The sequence below is a fragment of the Haliotis asinina genome, chromosome 1, assembly GCF_037392515.1.
Source record: "Haliotis asinina isolate JCU_RB_2024 chromosome 1, JCU_Hal_asi_v2, whole genome shotgun sequence".
Lineage (NCBI taxonomy): Eukaryota > Metazoa > Mollusca > Gastropoda > Lepetellida > Haliotidae > Haliotis > Haliotis asinina.
The window spans coordinates 34276849-34301494 of NC_090280.1; the positions used below are offsets into that span (position 1 = coordinate 34276849).

At 39.8% G+C, this 24646-nt stretch overlaps 1 protein-coding gene across 1 annotated transcript in view; it reads left to right on the top strand.

Annotated features, from left to right (window-relative positions):
* Positions 1-4001: 4001 nt before the first annotated feature.
* Positions 4002-24646, top strand: part of LOC137278584 (nectin-1-like) — a 95016-nt gene continuing 74371 nt past the window's right edge. The window contains exon 1 of the mRNA XM_067811047.1: positions 4002-4159. Coding sequence (XP_067667148.1) covers positions 4090-4159 — 70 coding nt within the window. The 5' untranslated portion in view covers positions 4002-4089. The remainder of the gene's footprint in view (positions 4160-24646) is intronic.

Sequence of the window (24646 nt, forward strand, 5' to 3'; positions counted from 1 at the left end):
TTGATACATGCACGGCAGCGGTGTTCATTGAAGTCACCAGATGGTTAACAACCGCCCGGAGGTGTTGTTTCATATGTCAAATTTTGGTCCGTCGGAACCAGGATTACTAGGTGGTTCTGGTCCGAGGTTCTCAATCACGGTCATTGTACGTTCTGCTGGGTCGAGGCTGGCGAAACACTGGCCATATACAGAAGAGCGCCTAAAGGGAGGCAACTCTAAAGCGCTACCTTTAAAGGCGTCCCGGTAAAATACTATTGCCATGATACGAAATGTGCAGGGTCAGCTACATTCCTGATAGGGGAACAGTGGGATTTTGAACATGCTAAACTAATCGTGGGTTTGCTGAATTTCAACGTTCGGTCATTAAAGCGGTGATCTACGATGAACTACCCTTAAATATGTCTACGTTCAGCTGAGGTCTAATATAGTCTGCCGCTTACGACATCATGGGTGGGGATAGCCTTGTGATTAATGCGTTTGCCAGTCACGCAGAATCTCCGGGTTCGATACCCGACATGGGTACAATGTGTGAAGTGGCGACAACCGCAATAAATCTGCTGGAATATTGCTAAAACGATGTCAAACCACCTCTCTCATTCACCTATCATATGGCCGAACAGAGGGAAACTGGTAGGGTTATATAATTCACCTGAACCACAGTGGGTATGCAGCCTACGGATACAAAAATTGTGCTTCATGTGCCAGCTTGGTATCGATTCATTCTGTAGATGCACCAACCGAATATGGTTGTCTACCTGACGTAGTTTATTGGTGTTATCTTGCTGTAAGTGAAGTGATTTTCGATATAGTAAATGTATTTCGATGACCATTAATTGTCTGACAAATTCACCACAATTCATTTAGGTTGATTCATTTTAGCAAGATGCCCACGGTGAGTTGTTGTGGCGGGTTTTTTTTGTTGGTTGGTTGGTTGAGGTCTTTTTTAACTGAATCTGTTTTGTATTGAGGTGTGACAACAGCCAGTCTGTCTGGAACTTTAAATCAAGATGCCAATTTGAATATTATTGAAATACATACTTTTGGAATAAATGCATTTAAATTTAAATGAACTTTACATGAAATATGTTTTTATTTTCACATAGATTCCACATTCCACGAATACTGCAGTTCTAAAGATCCGTGTTTTTTGCTGTGCGTGAAACACCAAGGACTCTTTGTAAACATTAACATTCCAAAAATGTGTCTTTCCGCATATCGATTTGTTCGAAATGGAATTTCTTCAGGAGAACTATTTTAATTTTTCTCTCTCGCGCTCTCTCACACGGGTATAGTGTGAAGCCCATTTCTGTGTCAGTCGTCGTCTTGTTGCTGGAATATTGCTAAAGGCGGCGTAAAATCATATTCACTCATTCACCCATTTACTATGTATCAATCTCCCCTTCTGTTTCTTTCTTAACTTCACACAATGAATTTCTTGGGAATACTCTGCGTGTGAGACAGACAGATCCGTCACAAAGCTTCAGAGAACACCTGTGCGTTAAGCCGAGCCAATAAACAGAGATAGAACCTATCACCTTGTATATACCCTCGCTTGTCAACACTGCCAGTAACTTCACCAACAATGTTACATTCCAAGTCCCCAGCATACTTCACCGTGATAGAGGCGGTGGGAACACAAATATACCATGCTTTACTGGCGGCAATTACACCGCAAAGGAAGACAGCCACGCTCGAAATTTAACACATTAAACACATTCCAATTGACACTAAGCCAGGAATTGTAACACGACTGTGTGTTTCCCAGATGAAGAGTCGAATGAAACTTAGTGGCCGACTTCATCGAGCGATCCCGGGAAACATTAACATTCGTGTGTGTCGAGCAAACAAAACCTGTTCATTTCGAAGTCAATTAAACACTTCATTTCTAACAAAGATTAAAATCTCTTAAGGTGGGGTTCATTTATTTGTTCTTGTTTTATTGACTCTTTTGACTTGCTTGATTTCAGAACGGATCAATTTCCGTAGCCCATTGTCTCGCATTGTCCCATTGTGGCGAGTCGAGTGTTGGTTTAACCCCGACAATGCCAACCTTCACCTGTGTACATAACACAATGTATCCCTGCCCCCTCCCACGTCCCCTACCCCCGGGCGCTGATAAGAGACGGCACCGCGGGTGGGATTAAACAGAGTGAAGCTAATTCACTTTTAATAATAGTTTTATGTTGTTCGTCAATCGGTGTTCTCTCACTTTACAAGGGACAAACGAAGCAGCATGTTATACGGATTTCTGTCGATGTTGTACTATGGGTCGTACGACAATGAACTGTATTCTCAAATTAGGCTTGTAGGATTAAGCATTTGTTCGGGGGACTTCGGGGCTAATGACTGTGTAAGAAGTTGAACGATTTGATTGTCATCTTGATGTAAGGCAAAGAAACGATAGCATCTATACTAACAGTCGAAAGAAAGTATACACCATTGGCTGAAATGAAAGCAACACGAAATGGTTACTCGATTTTCAGATAGTGGACACGGTATCATAGCGGATTTTGTACACAAAGGTATAATCCGCGTTTTGTAAACGGTTAGTAAATTTGGGTCAAATCATTGAATGGTATTTAGAAGTTACAAACGTGAAAACGTATGTATGTATGTATGTATGTATGTATGTATGTATGTATGTATGTATGTATGTATGTATGTATGTATGTATGTATGTATGTATGTATGTATGTATGTATAGTGTAGCGTAATGTATCTGCATCTCTTGTTTGGAGATATATAAAGCTGTAAAGACAGACGAAGAGAGAAAGGGAGAAAGATACAAGGGATACACATATCTGCCAGAAAAAAGGTGATAAGGAGCTGAGAGGGAGGGAAGAAGGGAGGGGGAAAATAGGCATGCGTGCGTGAGAGTGGGAGAGGTACAGTGAATGTGTGAGAGATGGAGAGACAGAGAGCTAGAGAATGACAGTAAAAGAGTCAGTGAGTGGAACGAGAGAGAGAGAGAGATGGAGAGGGAGAGAAACGGGGAGCTAGAGTGGGAGGGGGAGTGGGAGAGAGTCAGACAGCTGGATGTCAGTCCACACACAGATCCCAATAAGAGACATGGAAACTATAAAATCGATAATGTTACATCTTGCACCATGCATACTAAATACAACTCCCCTTAAATTCACTTCCACATAATTAGGACACTTGCGTCACAATGACCTCTTTAATAGAATATGGTTTTATGTCTCGTAATTTATATCGAAATATGTAAGCATGCATTTATTGGATTTATTAATGAAGAAAACTGCACTCCACATTGACACTTCTCAGTACATCATCACACGGCTTGAACTCCCCTGCCAGTCGTTATTGCAATGTAAATTGTTTTTAAAGAGTGGAAAGGACGTCGATTTAGATGCTGAATGTCTCTGTTTATAATGATTGATAACTGTTTATGAATAACCATAACGATAGTCCACTTATATAATCAACTCGCCTGGGCATTCCGTATTAGCTCATTTGCATTGTTGATTTGTAGATCAGAATGACTAAATCCTAAAGAACGCGTATTTCCCTTTTAGCTATGAAACGATTCATTTCGATTTCCAATTGCTGCACACTTCTTAGCCTAAAGACCGATGACTATGGTCTAATTACAGTTGTTATCGGCATTTGGTGATATTGAGATTACTAACCCACCCATTTAATAACCTTTCGGTTAATATGATACTTCATTTCGATCCTGTTTCAATCAAGTAAATTTTGAAAGCGCACAAGATACTGCCAAATACGATGAAGCTAAATAAAGCAAATCTAGACTCTCACACCACACAGCTCAAAGCGACAGACTACGTTCTCTTCTCAATGCGTTTATTGAGAAATGAAATAGCCACGTACAAAAACGCTCTGTTCAATTGTATTTACCTGTTGACTCGGTAAACTCCGCAATGTTGACGTCGCTGCACGGAGCTCGGCGGAAGTCGCCGACACGGGAAGGGACTGAAGAGTGTCGCCCCCTGTCGAGCACTGCGGTTGTTAGTGCAACCAACAGATTGGTCGCGGAGAGAACCCGCAGAGAATTGTAGCTGGATTGATCGCGGTAGTTTTGGATTCGTGCTACTCTATCTATTCACGATGTCTTCGCTTATTGGAAATATAGCAACCTGTGCCTTTCTATTGACGATCAACGCATCAATGGTTGCAGGTAAGTCGGTGTATTTTGAGTTGATATGGAACCGTGATGCTTCATGTTCGTTTTTGTATGAATCGCTGGCGTGTGTTGTTTGTTTTTTGTGACAGACTAGTTCCATGCATCTGACAGTGATTAATGAAGGCAAGCTTCTTGAGTTTACTTTTGACACTTTTTATGTTATTTTTGTGACCATAATACGCATAAATTTGCTTTTTATGAAAAACTTCTTTAAGCCACGCTGTGATAAAAAACGTCCGTCGATCACAACTTTCTGAACTATTGTTTCCGACGTGTAGTAAATATTTCGAAGTTGATTGAGCATCACCATCTGAAGTGATGCAGCTAGTGGTGTAACCTGAATTAGTTACAATGCTAATTGGTTACATTGTCCTTTGGTTACACAGAATATTGGTTACATGTCAGCTGATATGTAACTACATTGCAAATTTGGTAATTGCTGATTTTCTACACGGACGGGTGTTATTAATGAGTCAGGGCACACACAAATTGTTGCGATACTTGGTGTCTGCTTTCTGTGATAGTGATTCATAAACTCAAGCTTATGATTCAACTGTCATGTAATTGTTTTAGCAGAGAATGATATAATGTTAAATATTTACTCACTCACTCATGATCATGGGAACTATTCGGTGAGTTTAAACTCTAGCGAATGAGTATGGTTTTACGCTGCATTTAGCAATAGTGAACTCGGGGACAACAGAAATGGGTTTCAAATATTGTACAGATGTGGAAATATGCTGGATTTATTCACACTTTTGCTCAAAGGCAATTTCTTCTATTGAACGGCAAGGGCGGTGGGGTGGCCTACTGGGTAAAGCGTTGGCTCGTCACGCTGAAGACCCGGGTTCGAATTCCATACATCGGTACTATGTGTCAAGTCCATATCTGGTGTGTGCCCTTGTGTTATTGTTGGAATATTGCTAAATCGGCACAAGACTATACACACTTTATTGAGCGGCAGTTTTGTCTCTATGCCGTGGCATCGCGTAAAATCGCCGTTAGCGCTAGTTTTGTTAAAGTCTGTAATTTACAGAGGGCGTCACACGTCAGCACTATTTTATGTATGTTTCGTGTGAGGGGAAAATCTTTTCTGTCAAATACATTTGATTACCTGTACTCTTATCTAACATTATGAAAGTTCTCCATGAACACAATAAGCCATTCACCTCCCGAAGCAGACTACAGTTGTAGAGCAGTTATCGAACTTTGACAAAGCCCTGGTCGGTGAAGGACGAATATATTGCATGAAACAAACCTGCAACATATCAGTTAGTTTCGAAGCAGTTGCCTTATGTGATGAAAGGTGGATATGTTAAATAAAATAATTTACATTATTTAGGAATCAAACAAACGGTAGGTACAAACCTAATTACAGGAGGCAAATATTTTATGTCAAACACTATTAAAGGAGTCATGGTGCCTGTACCTGGAGTATATTCCTCACCTTTCTCTGTGAATCAAACAAATACTCTTACATGTATGTTGTCAAAAGGTGTTATGTTCTGAATGGGGAGTCACGGTATGCACATAGCAAATATGCAACGTGTTATACTATGCAATACTATGTCGTTCTTGGGGATCTATATGACACGCCATATAACGTCAGAGGGAGAGACCTGTCAAACAGGCATGCAATTACATTTCTTCATGAAAGTATTTTCTGCAGTAAGAATCACTCTAGGAAGGAAAAATAATAATCTGAAACACACTCGCAACTTGAATCACATTTTAAATACAGCTATATTATTTCACGAAAATTCTCTATGCCAGGGCAGGGATTTAAACATTATGTGAATAAAAGAAGACAGGTCCAGCAGTTTTAGTGCAGTTGTTATACTTTTATTACAAAATATAAAACAATTTGCTACCTTTCGCAAAAATGTCAGTTTTTGAAAATACGACATATCATTTAGAAAGTTGTCAAATATATTACATGTTATTGGAATTACACTGGCTAGGTGGCTGAAGTGAGTTTGAATCCCTAATGGGACTCAACCAAACGAAATTGCCAGATCTTCTGTACTTTATTGAGAAAATGTGATCCGAAAGATAACATTTGTTACAGTGTTAAGTTTGCCTGTAACTATGAGAGTCCCCGGACTGTTCCAATCACACGAGGTATCTAACTGTTTTCCTCGACGCTTGATCATATCAGTCTAAAACAGTTAATGCTTGTTACAGCTGGTGTATACTCAAATTCGATGGAATATAAAACTTAATCGAAAGGAAACTGACATTTCAAACCGTCTCATCTCGAGGAGAATGAATATTTTATTGAACTCATATGAAGTTTGAGGAATTTCCATAATCCCCGACTGCCGTACATAAATAGTAGCCGTTGACTGCCGTACATAAATAGTAGCCGTTGACTGCCGTACATAAATAGTAGCCGTTGATTGCCGTACATAAATAGTAGCCGTTGACTGCCGTACATAAATAGTAGCCGTTGACTGCGGTTCATCAACAGCTGCATAAAGAAAGTATGCGCATCAAAACTGAATTCGTGGAAGAAATGTTACAATCTATTTGCAGATATCAAAACATTACGAGACAGTGTATTTACCGAAACACTGTTATTTAAACATGGACTGGCGCTTAGTCTCTGAATATATATAATTTTGATTGTAACATATAAACCCAAGGGAGACCAGATTCAAAACCTGTTAAAATGTAGATTGTTTGGTTTAGGGCTTTAGCATTGCATGGAGGGCAAGGCAGTATGGAAAGTAATATGGTTCATGGACTGTGAGACAAACTAATTTAAACACTGTGATTTCCGTATTAGAAACCTCACAACGATTAACTGTTCGTGTCAGTTTCGCATTTAGCCACTAAAATCTATGTACTTTCATTACCCAAGAAGTTTAGTGAATCGCCGAATTACGAGAATACGCAGCATTATATACCTTGAAAAAATTATACACCAACTCTGACATTAAGGAGGAAAGGAAGTTAATAGTTACAGAATGAATGTACGATCAAGAAAAACACCATTGCAATGACACATTAACACAAGTTGCCATGCAGATCCCACAGCACAGGTGCTATACACTGATACCAGTGTTTGAAATGAACATGTAATCGTGAGATGATACTGGTTCCTTGTTCAATATGATTACTGGTTGTCGAACTACATGGGCGTGTGATGGAATCAGACCGTCATTTCTGGCGGTCGGTTTCCGTTTGTTCCGTCGGTTACGACATGACAAACCAATCAGACCCATCTCCACCCTGGTAATGGGTGAAGAGTAACATTCGACCGTCGTTTTGTTCGCCACGCGTTTAAATGAAAGAAAAACACACCGATCAATCGCTCTCACCATGCTCGTTCTTTGTAATTGGTTTTTCATTTGAAACCACAGAAGGCTGGTTGCGATGACAGAAGTGATGTTACATTTTAGCATGTTTTCCTGATGTTCATTGACTGTCGTGTGCATGTAAAACTTTGTACGTGAATTAGAACCGTAAACGTGGAGGAACCGCTCCTCCTTTCACGATGGGCTATTTCATTCCATTGTAAGAATAGGCTACCAAAGGCTGTTCCATTGTTAAAATAGGCTGCCAAAGCCATATGTCATTGTTAGAATAGGCGAGTAACCTGCCAAAGTCTTATTTCATTGATAGAATAGGTTGTCAGCATCCTGTTGTATTAGTGAAATAGGTTATCAGAAACCTATTTCACCCTATTCCATTGAATACTCCGTCATCAATCTATTTCATTGTCTGCATATTCATTAGAAGACTCCTTCATCACCCTCTTTCATTGATAATATACTCTGTCATCACCATATTCCATTGTAAGAATGCTCCGTCATCACCCTATTCTGTTGTTAGAATACTCTTTAAAATACTCCGTCACTCTTTAGAATGCTCCGTTATCACCCTGTTCCATTGTTAGAATACTCTGTCATCACCCTATTCCATTGTTAGAATGCTCCGTCATCACCCTATTCTATTGTTAGAATACTCTTTAAAGTACTCCGTCACTCTTTAGAATACTCTGTCATCACCTTATACTATTGTTAGAATACTCTTTAAAACACTCCGTCACTCTTTAGGATGCTCCGTCATCACCCTGTTCCATTGTTAGAATACTCTGTCATCACCCTATTCCATTGTTAGAATGCTCCGTCATCACCCTATTCTATTGTTAGAATACTTTTTAAAATACTCCGTCACTCTTTAGAATGCTCTGTCATCACCTTATACTATTGTTAGAATACTCTTTAAAACACTCCGTCACTCTTTAGGATGCTCCGTCATCACCCTGTTTCATTGTTAGAATACTCTGTCATCACCATATTCCATTGTTAGAATACTCTGTCATCACCCTGTTCCATTGTTAGAATGTGAGCTCAGCAACCTATCCCTATTCTCTTTACATGGTTGGTAAGACACTTAGGATTCTGTTTCATGGATAACATAGCCTACCAGCAACCTATTATTTCACTAGAATATATTTCAGTAGCCTGTTCCTTGATTAGACTAGATCTCCACCTGCAGCAGTCGAGCACCAAATTGAGAATGTTCCCCAGAAACATGTGACTAACGTCAGAGGTATTTTGATGGTCCTGGAAATCAGGCCTAGTCTCTTCCGTTTGTCTGTCGTTTACGTATATGCATATTCCATGCATCTGGAATATACTTGAGTGGAGGTTAAGAAAAAAAACAAAAACCATAGGAATAATGTACGTTAGCGACACTGTTAAAAGTTTGCACAGGAACGTAATGCGTCACCAAAATCCTCACAGAAGAAAACAGTGTTGATTATAAACCTAATGTGTAGAGGCGAATTGTGTCATTTTTGTGCTTCATCACTGAGAGCTTGGTTAACCTGGACAGTAGCATTCTGTGTGAAATGGTCCGGATTAAACCTAAACATGTACAGATTTCGATTCGTTGCTATGATGTATTGCTTTGTTTCCAAGAATCACAGCAGACTGTAAGCGTCCGTTATCTCGTTGTCCTGATAGTCATAAGTGTCCTGTGTACACAGTGTTCCTACTAAGCGGATGCATTTGTCACATCAAGCGGTTACGAAACACGTGTGACATAACATTGGCACGGAAACTGATATCTGATAAGCTAACTTTGAATTTGTTTGTACAAAGTGTGATCCATTCTCTGACATAGTGTAGCCAGAATCAGAATCGATTTCAGAAGCGTTTAGATATTGACGAAAGTGTATTGGTGCCTTATTTTAAAAACGAGCTTTTTGATGATGATACTTTGTCACATATGCCTCGTCACTCGGTGATATTGCTCCATTGTAGTTAATAGTAGATTTTTTGACAAATGACAAATAAGGCGAAAGTGTCATCTAAATACATCAAAAAGTCATACATTTAGATGAACGTGCCGTCTGTGTGGGTATTACGTTCATAGATCAAATTGTCATCTACGCAAATATAGTGTACGAATGTTTTATCTCCGTAGACGGAAACATCATTTACAAAAGATCTATCTACGCATATTAGAGTATTATCACCGTATTAAGGGTTAGATCAAAGTATCATCTATAAAACTATCCACGAAAGTATCATGTACGCAGATCAAGGTATCGTCTACGAATGTATTTTCTTCGTAGATCAACTTGACATCCACCTAAATATCATGTACGAAAGATTCATCTGCGAATATTACAGCATTATCAAAGTATAACGTATTAGATCAAAGTATCTTCGGTAAAACTATCTGCGAAAGTCCGGAGAGATCAGGACGTCATCCACGAAAATACCATCTACATGTATACCGATCAATGCATTGTCTACGTAGATCAATTTATCATCTACGATAATATCTAATAAACTATCTTCCACGCACATCAAGGCATCATCTTTCAAAGTATTGTCCACGTTGATCAGGGTGTCATCTACGGAAGTATCATGTGCGTAGATCAGGTATCATCCTCGAAAATATCTACGAAGGTATCATATACGCTGATCAAGGCATCACCTACGAAAGTATCAACATAGATCAAGGTTTCATCTACGACAGTATCAATATAGCTCAAGATTTCATCTACGAAAGTATCAACATAGATCAAGGTTTCGTCTACGAAAGTATCAACATAGATCAAGGTTTCATCTACGAAAGTATCAATATAGATCAAGGTTCCATCTACGAAAGTATCAATATAGATCAAGGTTTCGTCTACGAAAGTATCAACATAGATCAAGGTTTCATCTACGAAAGTATCAATATAGATCAAGGTTCCATCTACGAAAGTATCAACATAGATCAAGGTTTCGTCTACGAAAGTATCAACATAGATCAAGGTTTCATCTACGGAAGTATCAATTTAGATCAAGGTTTCATCTACGAAAGTATCAATATAGATCAAGGTTTCATGTACGAAAGTATCAACATAGATCAAGGTTTCATCTACGAAAGTATCAATATAGATCAAGGTTCCATCTACGAAAGTATCAATATAGATCAAGGTTTCATCTACGAAAGTATCACCTACGTAGGTTAAGGTATCATGAATGTGTCTTTTTGGTTTTGTTTGTTTTGTTTTTGTCTTGTTTTTTAACACGCCACTTGCAGTTTTTAGAGGTATTCAAGTGAACAAACGTTATTCTTTTCGCATGAACTAGGCACTTTATAGAGTAAGATTCTACATATCACTCCCACAGAGGTTATATATAAAACTAATATAAAATAGTACGGTTTTGTTGAAATCTGATTTAACATCATTCCTCACAATATATCGTATCCCCATCATGCAGAGGAAAACGGGAGGTTCCATCTGTTCCCTAGAATACCAATTCAGTACGCTTTGATGAGAACTTGTTTGAGAATCGGTTAACAGTGCTCTTTGTCTGCACTTTAACTACAAAGGACTACCAATACCGGATATTAAGTAGCAAAGTTGATATGACATATGTCAGCCGAGTTTATATCGGCGTTCTGGAATTAAAGTAAGCTTGAATTGTTACAGAAGATCAAATATCCTGCCAACGCATATGGACATTAGAAGATTAATATCGCTCGCATGGAGCTACAGATTCCCTGTCAGTAAATCATCTACATTCATGTTGCTTCATACGAGCGTTAATGACTGTAAATTCGTCTGTAGGTAGGATTTTGCTGTCACTCGATCTGGCCATGTTGGAGTACTCTCCGCCTATTGCCGATGTGCACTGGATGAAAAAAACAACAGATACATCGTTCACGCATGAACATATCAGATATATGGCGTTGTATTAAAACTGTAACGGAATAATTTCCACTTTACTTGTCGTTTTTAGCAAATGGGAATAGTGTTGCAGGTCTTTTTGCCCTACGACGTCGCTGCATTGTAGCACACAACGTCGTGAGAGTGGGTTGGCTTCCCTGAAATGTTGATTAGCTGTAGGTTTTTAAAATGAACACTACTTCATGTGTAAGATGTGTGAATTTTACCCGTGAAATGTGGTAGTGGTTGGAGAATTTAGGTTTATATGTAAATGGGTATATCTTCCTGATGGAGGTGTATGTGTACGTCTTGTGTGTATATGTGTATATTGGCACGCGTCTGTCTGTGTGTGTGCGTGTGTGTGCGTGTGTGTGCGTGCGTGAGTGTAATCATGCCAATGATTATGTATACTTAATTTTTAGTAAATATATCCAAGCCTGAGGATGCGTGTGTAAATTCACGCTGCATATGTATATGAATGTGTACACCTCTAAAACGTGTGTATGTTCACGCTCAACATTTTTATGAATGTATACACGTCCAAGATTAATGTAATGTATATTTCTTGACTGATTATGAGTGTGTGTTACTTTGTGACTATATTGTGTTATTTGTAATTCTACTTTTTGCAACTATTGTTGTAACTACATATAAGTCATTCATCACTGTGAACACAATGAGGGGGACCTCATTTTTCGGTTCCAAGTAACAGTTCTTAATTCTTAAAATATATTCCAGAAACTTGGATAGCCACAATGTGTAAGGCAACTCAGCATCAAGTGACATTCATGTTTTTGTTAAAAACATAGATGCTGATTATCAGACATCTGTGTTGCTATGTCAACAAAGTTTCCATGTTTTCCATAACGCTGTAAAATGGTAAATTGATCAGTGAAGGACTTTGCTCTACATATTTACCATAATACTCTGGAGATCCTAGCAACAAGGTGTCACAAGATGTTTCTGGCCGTATTTCAGTGTATATTGTCAATATTAAGCCTTAATATGTAGTTTGGTGTTTTCGCTCAATTTACAAGTATGTCATATGAGCTATGATAACGGCTAGCCCGCCTTTCAAGTGGCCGCTCTTTGTCAAAGAGAGTAGCTCTGTGTTGCCAAATTCCGATATATAATACAAAGGTATAGATTACATCTGACGGCTGTGGAAATCAATACTGAACAGGCCTCTGTCTCAATTGTATGTCTAGATTTGTGTCTTTGATTTGTCTCAAGACCATCTTCGATTTCATCATACAACCCTTAAAGAACCACTCCATGTTGGTCGACTGTCTTGAAGTTAATTGCGGTTACGCAGTGCAGTCTTAACGCCAACTCTTGGCCCGAATACATTAGCTGCCAGTTTTGATCAGTTGCCAGTCTCGTTGTCACTGTTTCTCAGCATCTGTATCTCTATCGCTTCAGCTCCATATCCGTTGCCTGTTTCTATCAGTTGCTCGTCTTGGTCAGTTGTCCATCTCAGTCAGTTTCCAGATTCTTTCAGTCGCTCGTCTTTATCACTTGTCCATCTCCTTCAGTTTCCGGTCTCAATCAGTGACCCCCTCAATGTGTTTTTGCGCGCCCTCTATCAGTTTCCAGTTCAAAGCAGTTGCTCGTATTCGTCAGTTGCTTTATTCCAGTCATTTTCCGGTCTTAGTCAGTTACACGTCTGAATCAGTTTCCGCGCTCTATCAGTTTCTAGTTTCCAGTATCCACCTTTTGCCAATCTGTCCGTTCACGGGTTCAGACAGTTGCCCGCCTCAATCAGTTGCCGCCTTCTGCCAGTTTCCATTATGAAAACAGATGCTCATCCTTATCAGTTACCTGTCTCATTCAGTTTCCCGACTCAGTCAGTTAGGCGTTTCACTGAGTTTCGGCGCTCCATTCGTATCCAGTTGGACGTGATCTGTTGCCCATCTATCAGTTCACGGATCCAGGCAGTTGACCGCTTATTTCCACCAGTTCCTCGTCTTGAGACGGTGTCCGTCACAAATTTCACACTGTAGCAGATGCCTGTCACAGTCCGTTTCAGCCCTCAGTCGGTTCCCGCTGTACAGTTTTCACTGTCTTTCAGTTACAAGATTCCATCAGTTGCCTCTGATGACCAGTCGACGGTCTCCGTCGGTCTTAGCCCTCATTCTGCCCCCCTTGTAGAACTGACTGCCGCGGTCAGTCTCTGTCTGTCGTTTTCAGTCCTCAATCGGTTCCCCGTGTACAAATGACTGCCACGGTCAGTACCTGTCTGTCGTTTTCAGTCCTCAATCGGTTCCCCGTGTACAAATGACTGCCACGGTCAGTCCCTGTCTGTCGTTTTCAGTCCTCAGTCGGTTCCCCGCGTACAAATGACTGCCACGGTCAGTCCCTGTCTGTCGTTTTCAGTCCTCAGTCGCTTCCCCATGTACAAATGACTGCCACGGTCAGTCCCTGTCTGTCGTTTTCAGTCCTCAATCGGTTCCCCATGTACAAATGACTGCCACGGTCAGTCCCTGTCTGTCGGTTCCCCATGTACTTGTAAATGACTGCCACGATCTGCTTCTGGTTGTCGTTTTCACTCCTCAGTCAGTTTTCCATGTACAATAGACTACCACGGTCAGTCTCTCTGTGTCGTGTTCAGTTCTTAGTCGGTTCCCCATATACAGTTAACTGCCACGGCCAGTCTCTGTTTGTCGTCCTCAATCGGTTCCCGCTGTACAGGTGACCATCAGAATCAGTCTCCGCTCTCTGTTGGTTTCAGTCGTGAATCGGTTCCCGCTGTACAGGTGGCCATCAGAATCAGTCTCCGCTCTCTGTTGGTTTCAGTCGTGAATCGGTTCCCGCTGTACAGTTGCCCGTCGCATTCAGTTTCCGCGCTACATGTACATCATCTCCATCTCTCTATCAGTTTCCCGTCTGTCAGTCTCCGCCACGGTCCCATTTCTAACAGCTTTCTAATCAACAGTTCCCTTCTCTTGTCTCACCACACGATGGAAAAAATCAATACACACTGCACATTTGTCATTCCACGTAATGATATTAACATAATACTGACATGACCGTTTGATGAAAAAATAAGCAAACTAAACATTCAAACATTAGTATGTTAGCAAAATATTTCTTTGTAAATTTACAAAATGGAAAACCCCACACTATTTTTTCTCAAAGAATGATTCTATGAATCTAGGTTAATTGCATCCAGATGCACATGGCACGTTGTAACACGTGCACTTTTGTAATATGTAATAAATAGCAACTTACATATGGTAATTGAATAAGATCAGGTATGTTAGGAAATGTCGAAGTTAAGTAGGCAAATATAGGCATATAAGTCAATGAAAGTTCACAGTTACATATCCGGTCGTGAATCTGATCCTCACAGCTGCGTCAATGGAGAGTTCACGTGTCGTCATACACGTGCCGGTATATACAGCGATCCGAGAAAGACAAGAGTCCGAATTGGATAGAGTGCACTGTACGTCATGATATCTGTATCTTTCATTTCAAATATATCAACTGGAAATGTTATAAAATTCAATTCCTATATATTTGTTATTATGTATGTAGTGCCACAAGACAGCGTCAACACGTGCATTTTCCACGATCTGATATTTTTTGCTTGAAACGTCGGTGACATATTCCTTGAGTGAAGAAGAGAGGTCATTAACATTCACATATATAGTCGTAATACTGGCATACTCATGTCGCTGTTGGAACGGCCGAAAAGAATACGCATGAGTCCGGAGCAGTTATAAAGTTTTTGGTCCTCGAGGGCCACCCAGCGAAGCACCTTGAAGGGCTGTTGACAACAGGACGAGGGCCCCATGGACTCATTTCTCGTACAGTTGTCATCGCTCGTCAGTGTTCCAAAGATCACGTCAGAGATCCCGTTCGATTAACAACTGGAGTACTGTGTGTGAAGTCATTCATAGGAAATTGTCCTCTGTGAAGTAACTCGAATAGAGGTAAGAGTCCCCAAATCGAAAACAGTCACTACTGCCGTTACACTATATAATTACAGATATACTGACATGGTGGTATTTTCACTCGACGTCGAGAGGTCAACATATATACAGTTAAGCTATTTCCAGGCACTGGAGCGTCGATAAATGACTGTAGCCGTTTCTGTCTCGCTACAAATCTTCTCAAAACAGCAGAAATCATGTAGCAAACATTGTCCAAATTCACATAAAGCTTATAAAAAGGCTTTCCAGTGCATTTGAATTTGAGACCTGCCGTTATCATAACTGGATATTTTTTCATAACGACATCCCTGTCTGTACGTCGTGTTTCTCATGTGGCTTGCGCGAGACTTCCTAGCGTCAATATTTCTGTTTTAAACATGTCATATCACTGTATAAATCATATTATGTTTACATTTAAACCGAGCTGTTATATTCTGAGAGTGCCATATCAGATAAAAAGAGCTGAAAATAGAAATGAACTGTCCGTTGTCAGTTCAGTTTAAAACCTTTGGAAAAGAACATGTTCCAGAAAATGAATCAAAGACGGAAATGGCATTGTGTCACGTCACTGCACGCGCTATAGTGTGTATATTTGGTCGACTAAAAAATCTTCAGTCACTTGGTCCTGTTCGGGGATGACAGGCCGACACAAAGGAATCCGTCGATAATGAAATATTTACACCAGCTTGTCATCGTATTGTGAGATTAAACAAGCATCGGCATTGGCGGATATTTCGGATGTCTTGCCATCAATCTTTGATGAGATTACTGCGCCTGTTTCCATGATATGAGGACATATATCAAACGAAAAGATAAATGCGTTGTTTCTTGCATAACTAACTTAGATAGTTCGATAAAAACGTCAGTATTACGTTGCTGAGGATCTCCAGATAGCGTCGCTGTGTTAGTTTGTATCTTGTTTGAGTGTTAGCGGGGTTTATTGAAGTTGCTGGTGGGAGCTTTGTTTAACTGGATAAGACGTGTTGGGACAAACCATTCACTCTCTAAAGTGGGGTGGGTGGGTTTTGGTGGTGGTGTGCGGCGTGCGTTCGTGTGTGTAGAGTTGGATGATTTATTCCTTGGGTGAGTTATGAGGTTTCATCTCCTCCTGTATCTGCCTGGTGGGCCCGGCATATTTCCCCATAGCATTGAGTGTCTGCTGTGTGACTCAAAACGTGTTCCGATGTTCCGGTTTATAAAAAAATAGTGGGTGAATTTAGTTTTGTGCCGCACTCAGCAACATTTCATGTATATGGCGACGTTCTACAATTATGAGAGTCTGAACCAGACAATCCAGAGGCCAGCTTCAGGAACATCGATCTGTGCAACCGTGATACGATGATGTGTCAACCAAGTCAGCGTGTCTGACCACCGGGTCTAATCATACGACAAGGACGGTTGCTGACCAGTTCTGACCAGGACCTTCACGAGTCTCGAATATAACGACATTCTTAGCACTAGTTGCTTTACAGTGAAAGCCTCACTGAACACAAACATATGCTTACTATAGTGATTCTTTATTTGAGCCTTGACACCATTCTCAGACTCGAGGACACTGCTTGTGAAGAAGCTAAGGTCGTGACACATCTCGGTGCCATTACAGATGTGGTCCGTGATATCACTCGTGACAGCTTGGCAACGTTCATAACTATGGTAGCTAAAAGTGTCAGCTCATGGAAAGTAAGGTGCCTGTTATATTTGTGAAAATATGCCACACACCATGTACATACAGTTCCTTTCTCTCGGTCTCTGAAAACCCTGTTTCCCTGTCATATGTATCTATTGTCGTTGCCACTGACAAGTAATGTTGTATAACGACATTGCCTGAACACTCCAAATCACTTGGGAAAATAAGCTTATTCAGTGTTATGAGGACGTATATCAAACTAAAAGATAAATGCGTTGTTGCTTGCAAAACTGACGAAGATAGCAAGAAAAAACATACTTCGTAAGCTGAGGATCTCGATATGAGATAACGTTGCTCAGTTACTGCTTGTATCTTGTTTGAGCAGTAGTGGTGTTTGTTAAGGTACTAAGGGTGTTTTGTTTAAATGGCAGGATATATGCTGTACAGAAATAGTTAGGGTTATGTGGAACTTTGAAATTATAATTAATCCTATTTCTGGTGTCCGTTATTTTGTGAATGTGAATTGTGGCGTAAAATGTTACTCACCCACTGTATAATTGACAAAGGACAATGATAAGTGACCGGTTGCGTTGTTACATAAACGAATGAGTGAGTTTAGTTTTACGCCGCGCTCAGCAATATTCCAGCTATATGGCGCCCTCATAAAGGAATGACTCAATCACAAGTGTATGTGATAATCAATAATGAAAATGTAAGTTTACACAGGAAAAACGATACCCAGTCTAATATAAACAACGGACATGAGTCACACCGTTACCAAGCAACCAAACCATGGCCACTGCCCAACCATTAGATCTGTGCGGCAAATAAGTTTTAAAACAATATAATGGCCAAAACACATTCATTATATTAGTTCCAAGACTGTCACTTTTTTTGAAGCCGTCAATTTCTCACACGCACTGCTGACGCCCCCACCCCATAGTCCCTTCCCAACCCCTATCCTCCCAGCCCACGATACTAACGCTTAGTCTCTGAAAATAGATGCTAAATTTAATTTAAATTGGACAGGAGCCCCAAACCAGAGAAGCTGAAAGAATCTAGACTTGCTTCATGCAGGGCTTCAGCATTGGAAGGAGGGCTAGGCTATAAGGAGAAGGAGAGATAGAAAGTATGGTTCAGTGTCGGTGAGACAGACTATGCCCCGGCTAATTGTCTCAAACGGCGCAGTAACTCGCTGTCATAGCTGTACTGAAATACCACGGTGATAAGCCAGCTTAAAATCTGACGTTAGAGAGCCCGATATTGAGATAACCAGCATGTCAGGGCACGGAATAACGCACCTGTAATGTGCACGGCCTTTAACATAAGCACATAATAAAAACGAATAGCCCGTCATATCGTGTTTTCACGAGCGCAAAAACAATCCAGCCTCATCACAACAATAATAACGTAACGCGGCGCCAATTGCCAGGTTACATTAATTCATCTGTAGGAGCAGTAAACCCGGTGCTTCGATACAATCGTCTGTCTGAGATGACATTAGCCGTTTCCAAACCTCCATATTTTCACATTACCGCTCGGCGATATTTCCCTAACATATGTATAGAGACGCGATGCATTGCGCCGAGCAATCAGCAAGTTATTAATACGGACACGTTTAATAATGAATGAGATTGCTCCCCCGGGGATGCTTATTGTTGGGATGCGGTTGTACTGTATCGGATGTCGGACCGGGGAAACAGGAGGGGGTTCATACGACGGTTTTTGATGCCTGGCGATTTTTAATGTTCCCGATGTGGTCAGATCCGCTTGTCCCTAGACATTTACTGTTATTGGAGTCAGCGAAACCGAGTTTTGCCGTCATTCGCTTAACAGGATTTGTAAGGCTTGTATCAGATATAACAGTTATAAAACTCACACTGTGCATACACTATCACCAACAAAGCAAATAGTATCATGGTGGAGATTTATGTGAAATATTTTTAAAGAAAAGCATATTTCACCCGGGTATTAATACTAGATATGATTTTGATTGCTTCGCGTGCGATTACATTTTCATTATGCCTCTGCTGTTTGTTTGAAATGTCAGGAATAGTCTTTTTTTAAACTTTTTTCACCACATGAGATCTGTGGAGGTATAGAGAGTCTGTACTTGTTCCCCGTCACCGAGCCCATTCAGAGGGGAGCACTTTCTGAAAGTTCATCTTTTATCTGGGAATTGCACCAAATGTGCGAAAAGGCTTTGATCGTCATTGGAGTGAAAATATGTTGTTTACAAGTACACCATGTTTATACATCTGAGAGCAACAATATTGACTGACATCTAGATATCTTAAATAGAAATATAAGATAAACAATTCAAAATGATCGTATTGACATGCAATAAGAAGCCAAGTTACCTCCTTCATTTTGCTAAATGTGATACTATGAGGCTAGGCCTTGATGTAGTTTGATATTTTTAAGCTTGCGAGTAGCATAAAAGACATTATTTGTTTATTGGTTGGTTAGCACCACATGGAACAATATTCCAGCTATATTGCGGCGGGCTGTAAATAATCTGGTCTGGACCAGGCAATCCTGTGATCAACAGCATGAGCATTGCTGTCCGTAGTTAAGATACGATGACATGTGCCAACACAGCTAGCGAGCCTCAACACCCATTTGTGGCAAGTGTTGCTGAAGATCTAACCCGGATCTTCACGTTAATTTTGATGAATTTTGTCTTCCGAATTTAAGTCCAACGTGAAATGAAAATCGATATATGTAGCTGCGAAGAGATAGCTGGAGACCCTTTGTATGTGGATTCCCTAACGGGTTTAGCGCGGCTTATGAAAAACAAAAACAGTATTACACGGCTATTATCGAGATCTTTACTTTTGCTTTGTGACTCCAGAAAAAAGGTTTTTGAACTATGAGATATACTTTGTTACTCGTTTTCATTTCCAGATAATAGATATTATCTCACAAAAATCATCATCATCATCATCATCATCATCATCTGTGTCGTAACATCATACTGATATTTAAATTTCGTGTTATAAGAAAACCTTATTTCATTAATGCACATTTGGACATAGTATTATGTTTCCACCTGACTAATCCTTTGAGAGATGTCATTGATTCATGGTTAATAAATCATACACGATTAAGCATATTAATGTCATAACATTTTCAGATGATTTTAATACGATCAATGACACAACTGCAATGGTACATTTAGTCCTGCGCAAGACCTTGTATTGGTTGTTCTTTCGCTGATGTACACTTGGCAAGCTTTCACTTTGGACAGAAACATCTAACTCCGTTCAAATTGAACTGGATTGTAGTAATGTGGCCGTTAAGACTAACCCAATCACTCAGTAGTTGTAAACGTCGTGGTTGTTAATTTTGAGGGTTATTGATGCAGGTATTATCATAATATTTTCTCGGAAGGGAAGCTAGTGTGAGTATTGACACACCCACCCCACGCACCCTCTCCACTTGTGGTATTGTAGGAGACCAACACCGTGATGTAAAAACTCACTGGTCTGCTCGGAGTGAGTATTGTGTGCTTTATACAATCGACGTTCCTTGTTAAACTCTTGAGTAGTATCTCGGTGGACCAGCCTCACGTAATCGACATCAGCCCTGAAAAGACGAAACAACAACCTATACACACAAGCGGGCGCATACGCACTCGCACACGAACATCGTTGTAAGATTGCGCAATAATTTACTACGCCACGGTATATAATTGACAGACATGATATAGAGGAAACAGTATCGGTCCTTGCGCTTCGGAACATTCACTTTCTATGCCATAAAATTACATATACTTGAAAAAGAAAAATGTATCGTATGATCAAGAGTGACATTCTTGCGAATCGAAATATTCCTTGCAAATACTTCCTAAGTCTTGATATTAGCTGAAATTGTACTCCTTAAAGCTAACTTTATGCTAAAATCGTGTGTGCAAAGAATGCAGAAATGGGACAAACTTTAATAAGAGATTTTTAATCAACTCTGCGAAGATAAAAAAATAGCTTTTAGAACTTCTGACGTCATTTTTCAAGCCTTGACTTTAATTGCGTGCACACTGAATTTTCAAAGAGAGCGGGGAAAAAGTTTTGTTTGAACGTAGGAGAAATCACACTACAATGAACATTTACATGATCGAAATTACTTTTGACTTTGAGTAGAGTTTTATTGTTATCAGCATTACGGGGTAACGGCCTCCGTCCCGTGAGAAGATGTAATAATTTCAAAAGGTCAAGGCAGATGGGCTCGAAAGGTATGTCACGTACAAAGACTCTCGTTAGAGGAAATATCGCAGATTGTTTTTCTCGCTTGAGCTCACTTGTGACACGCTAAAACGAATTCTTCAAAGCTGGCGCAAATCTGGCAGTAACTAGCGAACTTAATAAAGAGGGAACTGGATGGCAGAGTGGCAAGGAACATGCTAGAGACTATCAAACGAGATCACGCGAAATGTGGCCTCGGTCGACTGAAACGCGACGCGAGTTGAGAGATTGTCACGACACGTCGGGTATAAACGTAAACAAACTTGACGCATTGTTCACAAACATAATTATACTGACGTTTACAAAGAGTCCACTTGCCCTCAAACACTGATGTAAAATACACATGCAAGACTGTTTGTACATTACGACATTCAAAGGCCCACTAAAGTTCTCAGAACGTAGAACGCGCTTACGGTTGTCTAGTACAGTATACACTTATTTCCAAATGTGACGATCAGTGGCGAACATGGTGTCTGATGAGATTCTTGAGAGGCCTTTAGGAGTTGGTATTGAAGTTAAAGACATATACTATGGATGACAGCTTCGTGTTTGTTGTCTGTCACAACGCCGTGTGCCCAGAAACGTTGTGACATTATTTGTCTCTACTATGATATTCGATGTCTTGTCAGCTGAAGGGATCTGGAATGGCCCCGAAACGTTGTGTAGAAAAGATTAAAGAAGTTTAATCCATAAAATATCTTGGCCATGATATCTGATGTCGTTTAATATTTTGTTTTGTACTGTGTGTTCCTGTTTATTTTTTGAAGTGAAAACTTGTGTTGCCTTGGCGTGTATTTATGACTGATGTTTCCCAATGAACGCACATTTTCGCGGACAGCTGGTTTCATCCCTATCTGTTAATGATATGACTTATTATATGTTTTATAATACATCTAACACAATGTAGTCTGCTTTTAGCAAAGATTTCTGAAGTTATGGAACAAATGTCGCATTATAAACTTATGTCACGTGAGACGTAACGGTTAAAGTGGAAGTATTTTTGGTAATTTTTATTTTTTAAAAGCTCACTTTACAGACTTAAAACAATCAACAATAAACATCCAGGTCACAATTATACAAACACGATTTACAAATTAAATACTAGTAAACAATTCATGCCATGAAGACAAAAACTTATGTAAAGCTCTGACACTGCACTAAACTAAAGGAGAGCAGTTAGTTAGCATGGAAAGGTGACAATCTTTCTGAATCTACGTCAAAAAATGAGGTTGTTGAAGATTGTATATAATTGATTTTTTCTGAAAAAAATAAGTAGTACTTGTCTTTTTGCTAATCTAATATTGATATGAATTTTCTGATTAAGTTAGATTTCAAGTTTTAGACAGGCGTGAACAACTATCCTACAGAAAACTGACCAGAAAATGTGACCAGGTTTCTCATTTTCGTCTAGGCAAAAGCTGCATATTGAATTATTCATATATAATAGCCTAAAATAAACATTCTATTTGTCTGTAAGATATGATGTAACATTAATTCTATATTGAAACCACTGTAGTTTGCTGTCATTAGTATAGTAGAGGTATTTGATAACAAACGAAACAAGCCACTGGCGACACGTTACATTGTTATCTTGTGAGTGTCTTTGTCGCTTGTAATTTAGGTATATATTATTCCGTCGATCTGCAGGTCGCACAAAATCAAACGTATTCCCATGGACTTCCCCAATAACCTTGTAACTGTCTTTTGATGTAGCCAGGTCGTTCGTTAACAGCCATTGCATACTGTGTTATACAATGTCTGTATACACACTGTATTAACTTAAAGCTGCAATAAAACAGTAATTTTGGCTAGTTTAACCAAGTCCATTTGTTTTGCAGTTGAATTTACAAAACAACACAAAATTCCATTTATCCAACCCCAAGTTTTACAAATTGTACAAATTGAACAATGTGAACCACTGTTCCACATCAAGTTATTCAGTCTACACTAAAGGCGAAGGGGCGCTTTATAAACAAGATCTGATTTGGTGTAGATTAACCTGCAACACTGGTGGTGAGTGAGTGAGGTAGGCTGGTTGTAGACGTTTACCCTTCTTGAGCCCCAGTAGTGAGTGAGTTTGATTTTGCATCTTTTTCGGCAATATTCACGCAATGTCACGACGGGGGGCGCCAGAAATTGGCTCTAAACATTGCACCAACGTGGCGAATCGAACCTGGGCGTTCTGCGAGACGAGCTTTTACCACTAGACTAACCCATCGGCCCTTGAAACCCAGTGCTTACAAACCTAGAAAGTTTTGGGTAGAACCGTGATTGGAACCCGCGACCGTAGGCTTGTGGAGTGCTCAAGGCGAATTGCACAGCTTTTGACCCCGGGGAAGCACGTACCATCTGACAAGGCAGACACATTTTCATTCATTCATTCATTCATTCATTCATTCGTTCATTCATTCATTCATGCTACTAATGGGTCTATGCAGCTTACTTTTGTGAATCATATCAAACATTATATTTCACTCACTATATAAGTGCAAGTTATAACGTCTTCCATGTTCAATCATTAACGTATGATCTGAACAGCGAAATCGACAAAGGGCAGTACGATGTACCTTCACATTGACAGCTGTAATGTAATAATCTTCTGTCACAGTCATTTTTATTTGTCTGAAAAAATCTAACTTAGTATATTTTGCAAGATCTGAAGCCCATGTTTGGAGGTCAATGTCAATGCACCTCTGCTTAAATTGTATAAGGAAATTGTTAACATTTGTAATTTGTTGATCAACCCACACATTTCCAAAACCATAGATGAAGAGGAGTTTCTTAACTCTCAAAGCCGAACAATCAAGATTCTTTTCAGCTAAGCGATACAGATATTTATGTACCTCATACAGAATAGTATTCTCATATTGATTTATTAGTCTGGTCCAATATTTCACAATTTTATAATAATCATTAGCCTTCAAAGAGTAACGGCCTGTTTCACTTCGTGCAGTATTATTGGCAGAAGTACTAGACAGGTGAAGTACTATCGCGGTAGTACTAGACAGGTGAAGTACTATCGCGGTAGTACTAGACAGGTGAAGTACTATCGCAGTAGTACTAGACAGGTGAAATACTATCGCGGTAGTACTAGACAGGTGAAGTACTATCGCAGTAGTACTAGACAGGTGAAGTACTATCGCGGTAGTACTAGACAGGTGAAGCACTATCGCAGTAGTACTAGACAGGTGAAGTATTTGCTTACAATATCGTGAATATTTTGTACATTTGGTGAGGGGTGGAACCCCCAAATTTCAGAGTTATACATTAATACTGGAAGAATTTTAACATCAAATATATATAATAAGGCTTTCAATGGTAAGGTTTTGAATTTGTCTTCTTGTGTTCATGCCTCTGAACAGCTACACCTCTGGGACTATTCCGTCAGTTTCAGTTTTATGGCGCTTCGTGTCATTTTGTGAATACATCTGTCGCGTATGTGTATAAAGGGCCGGTGGCCCCCTTACTCAATAGACATACATACACTATATAAGT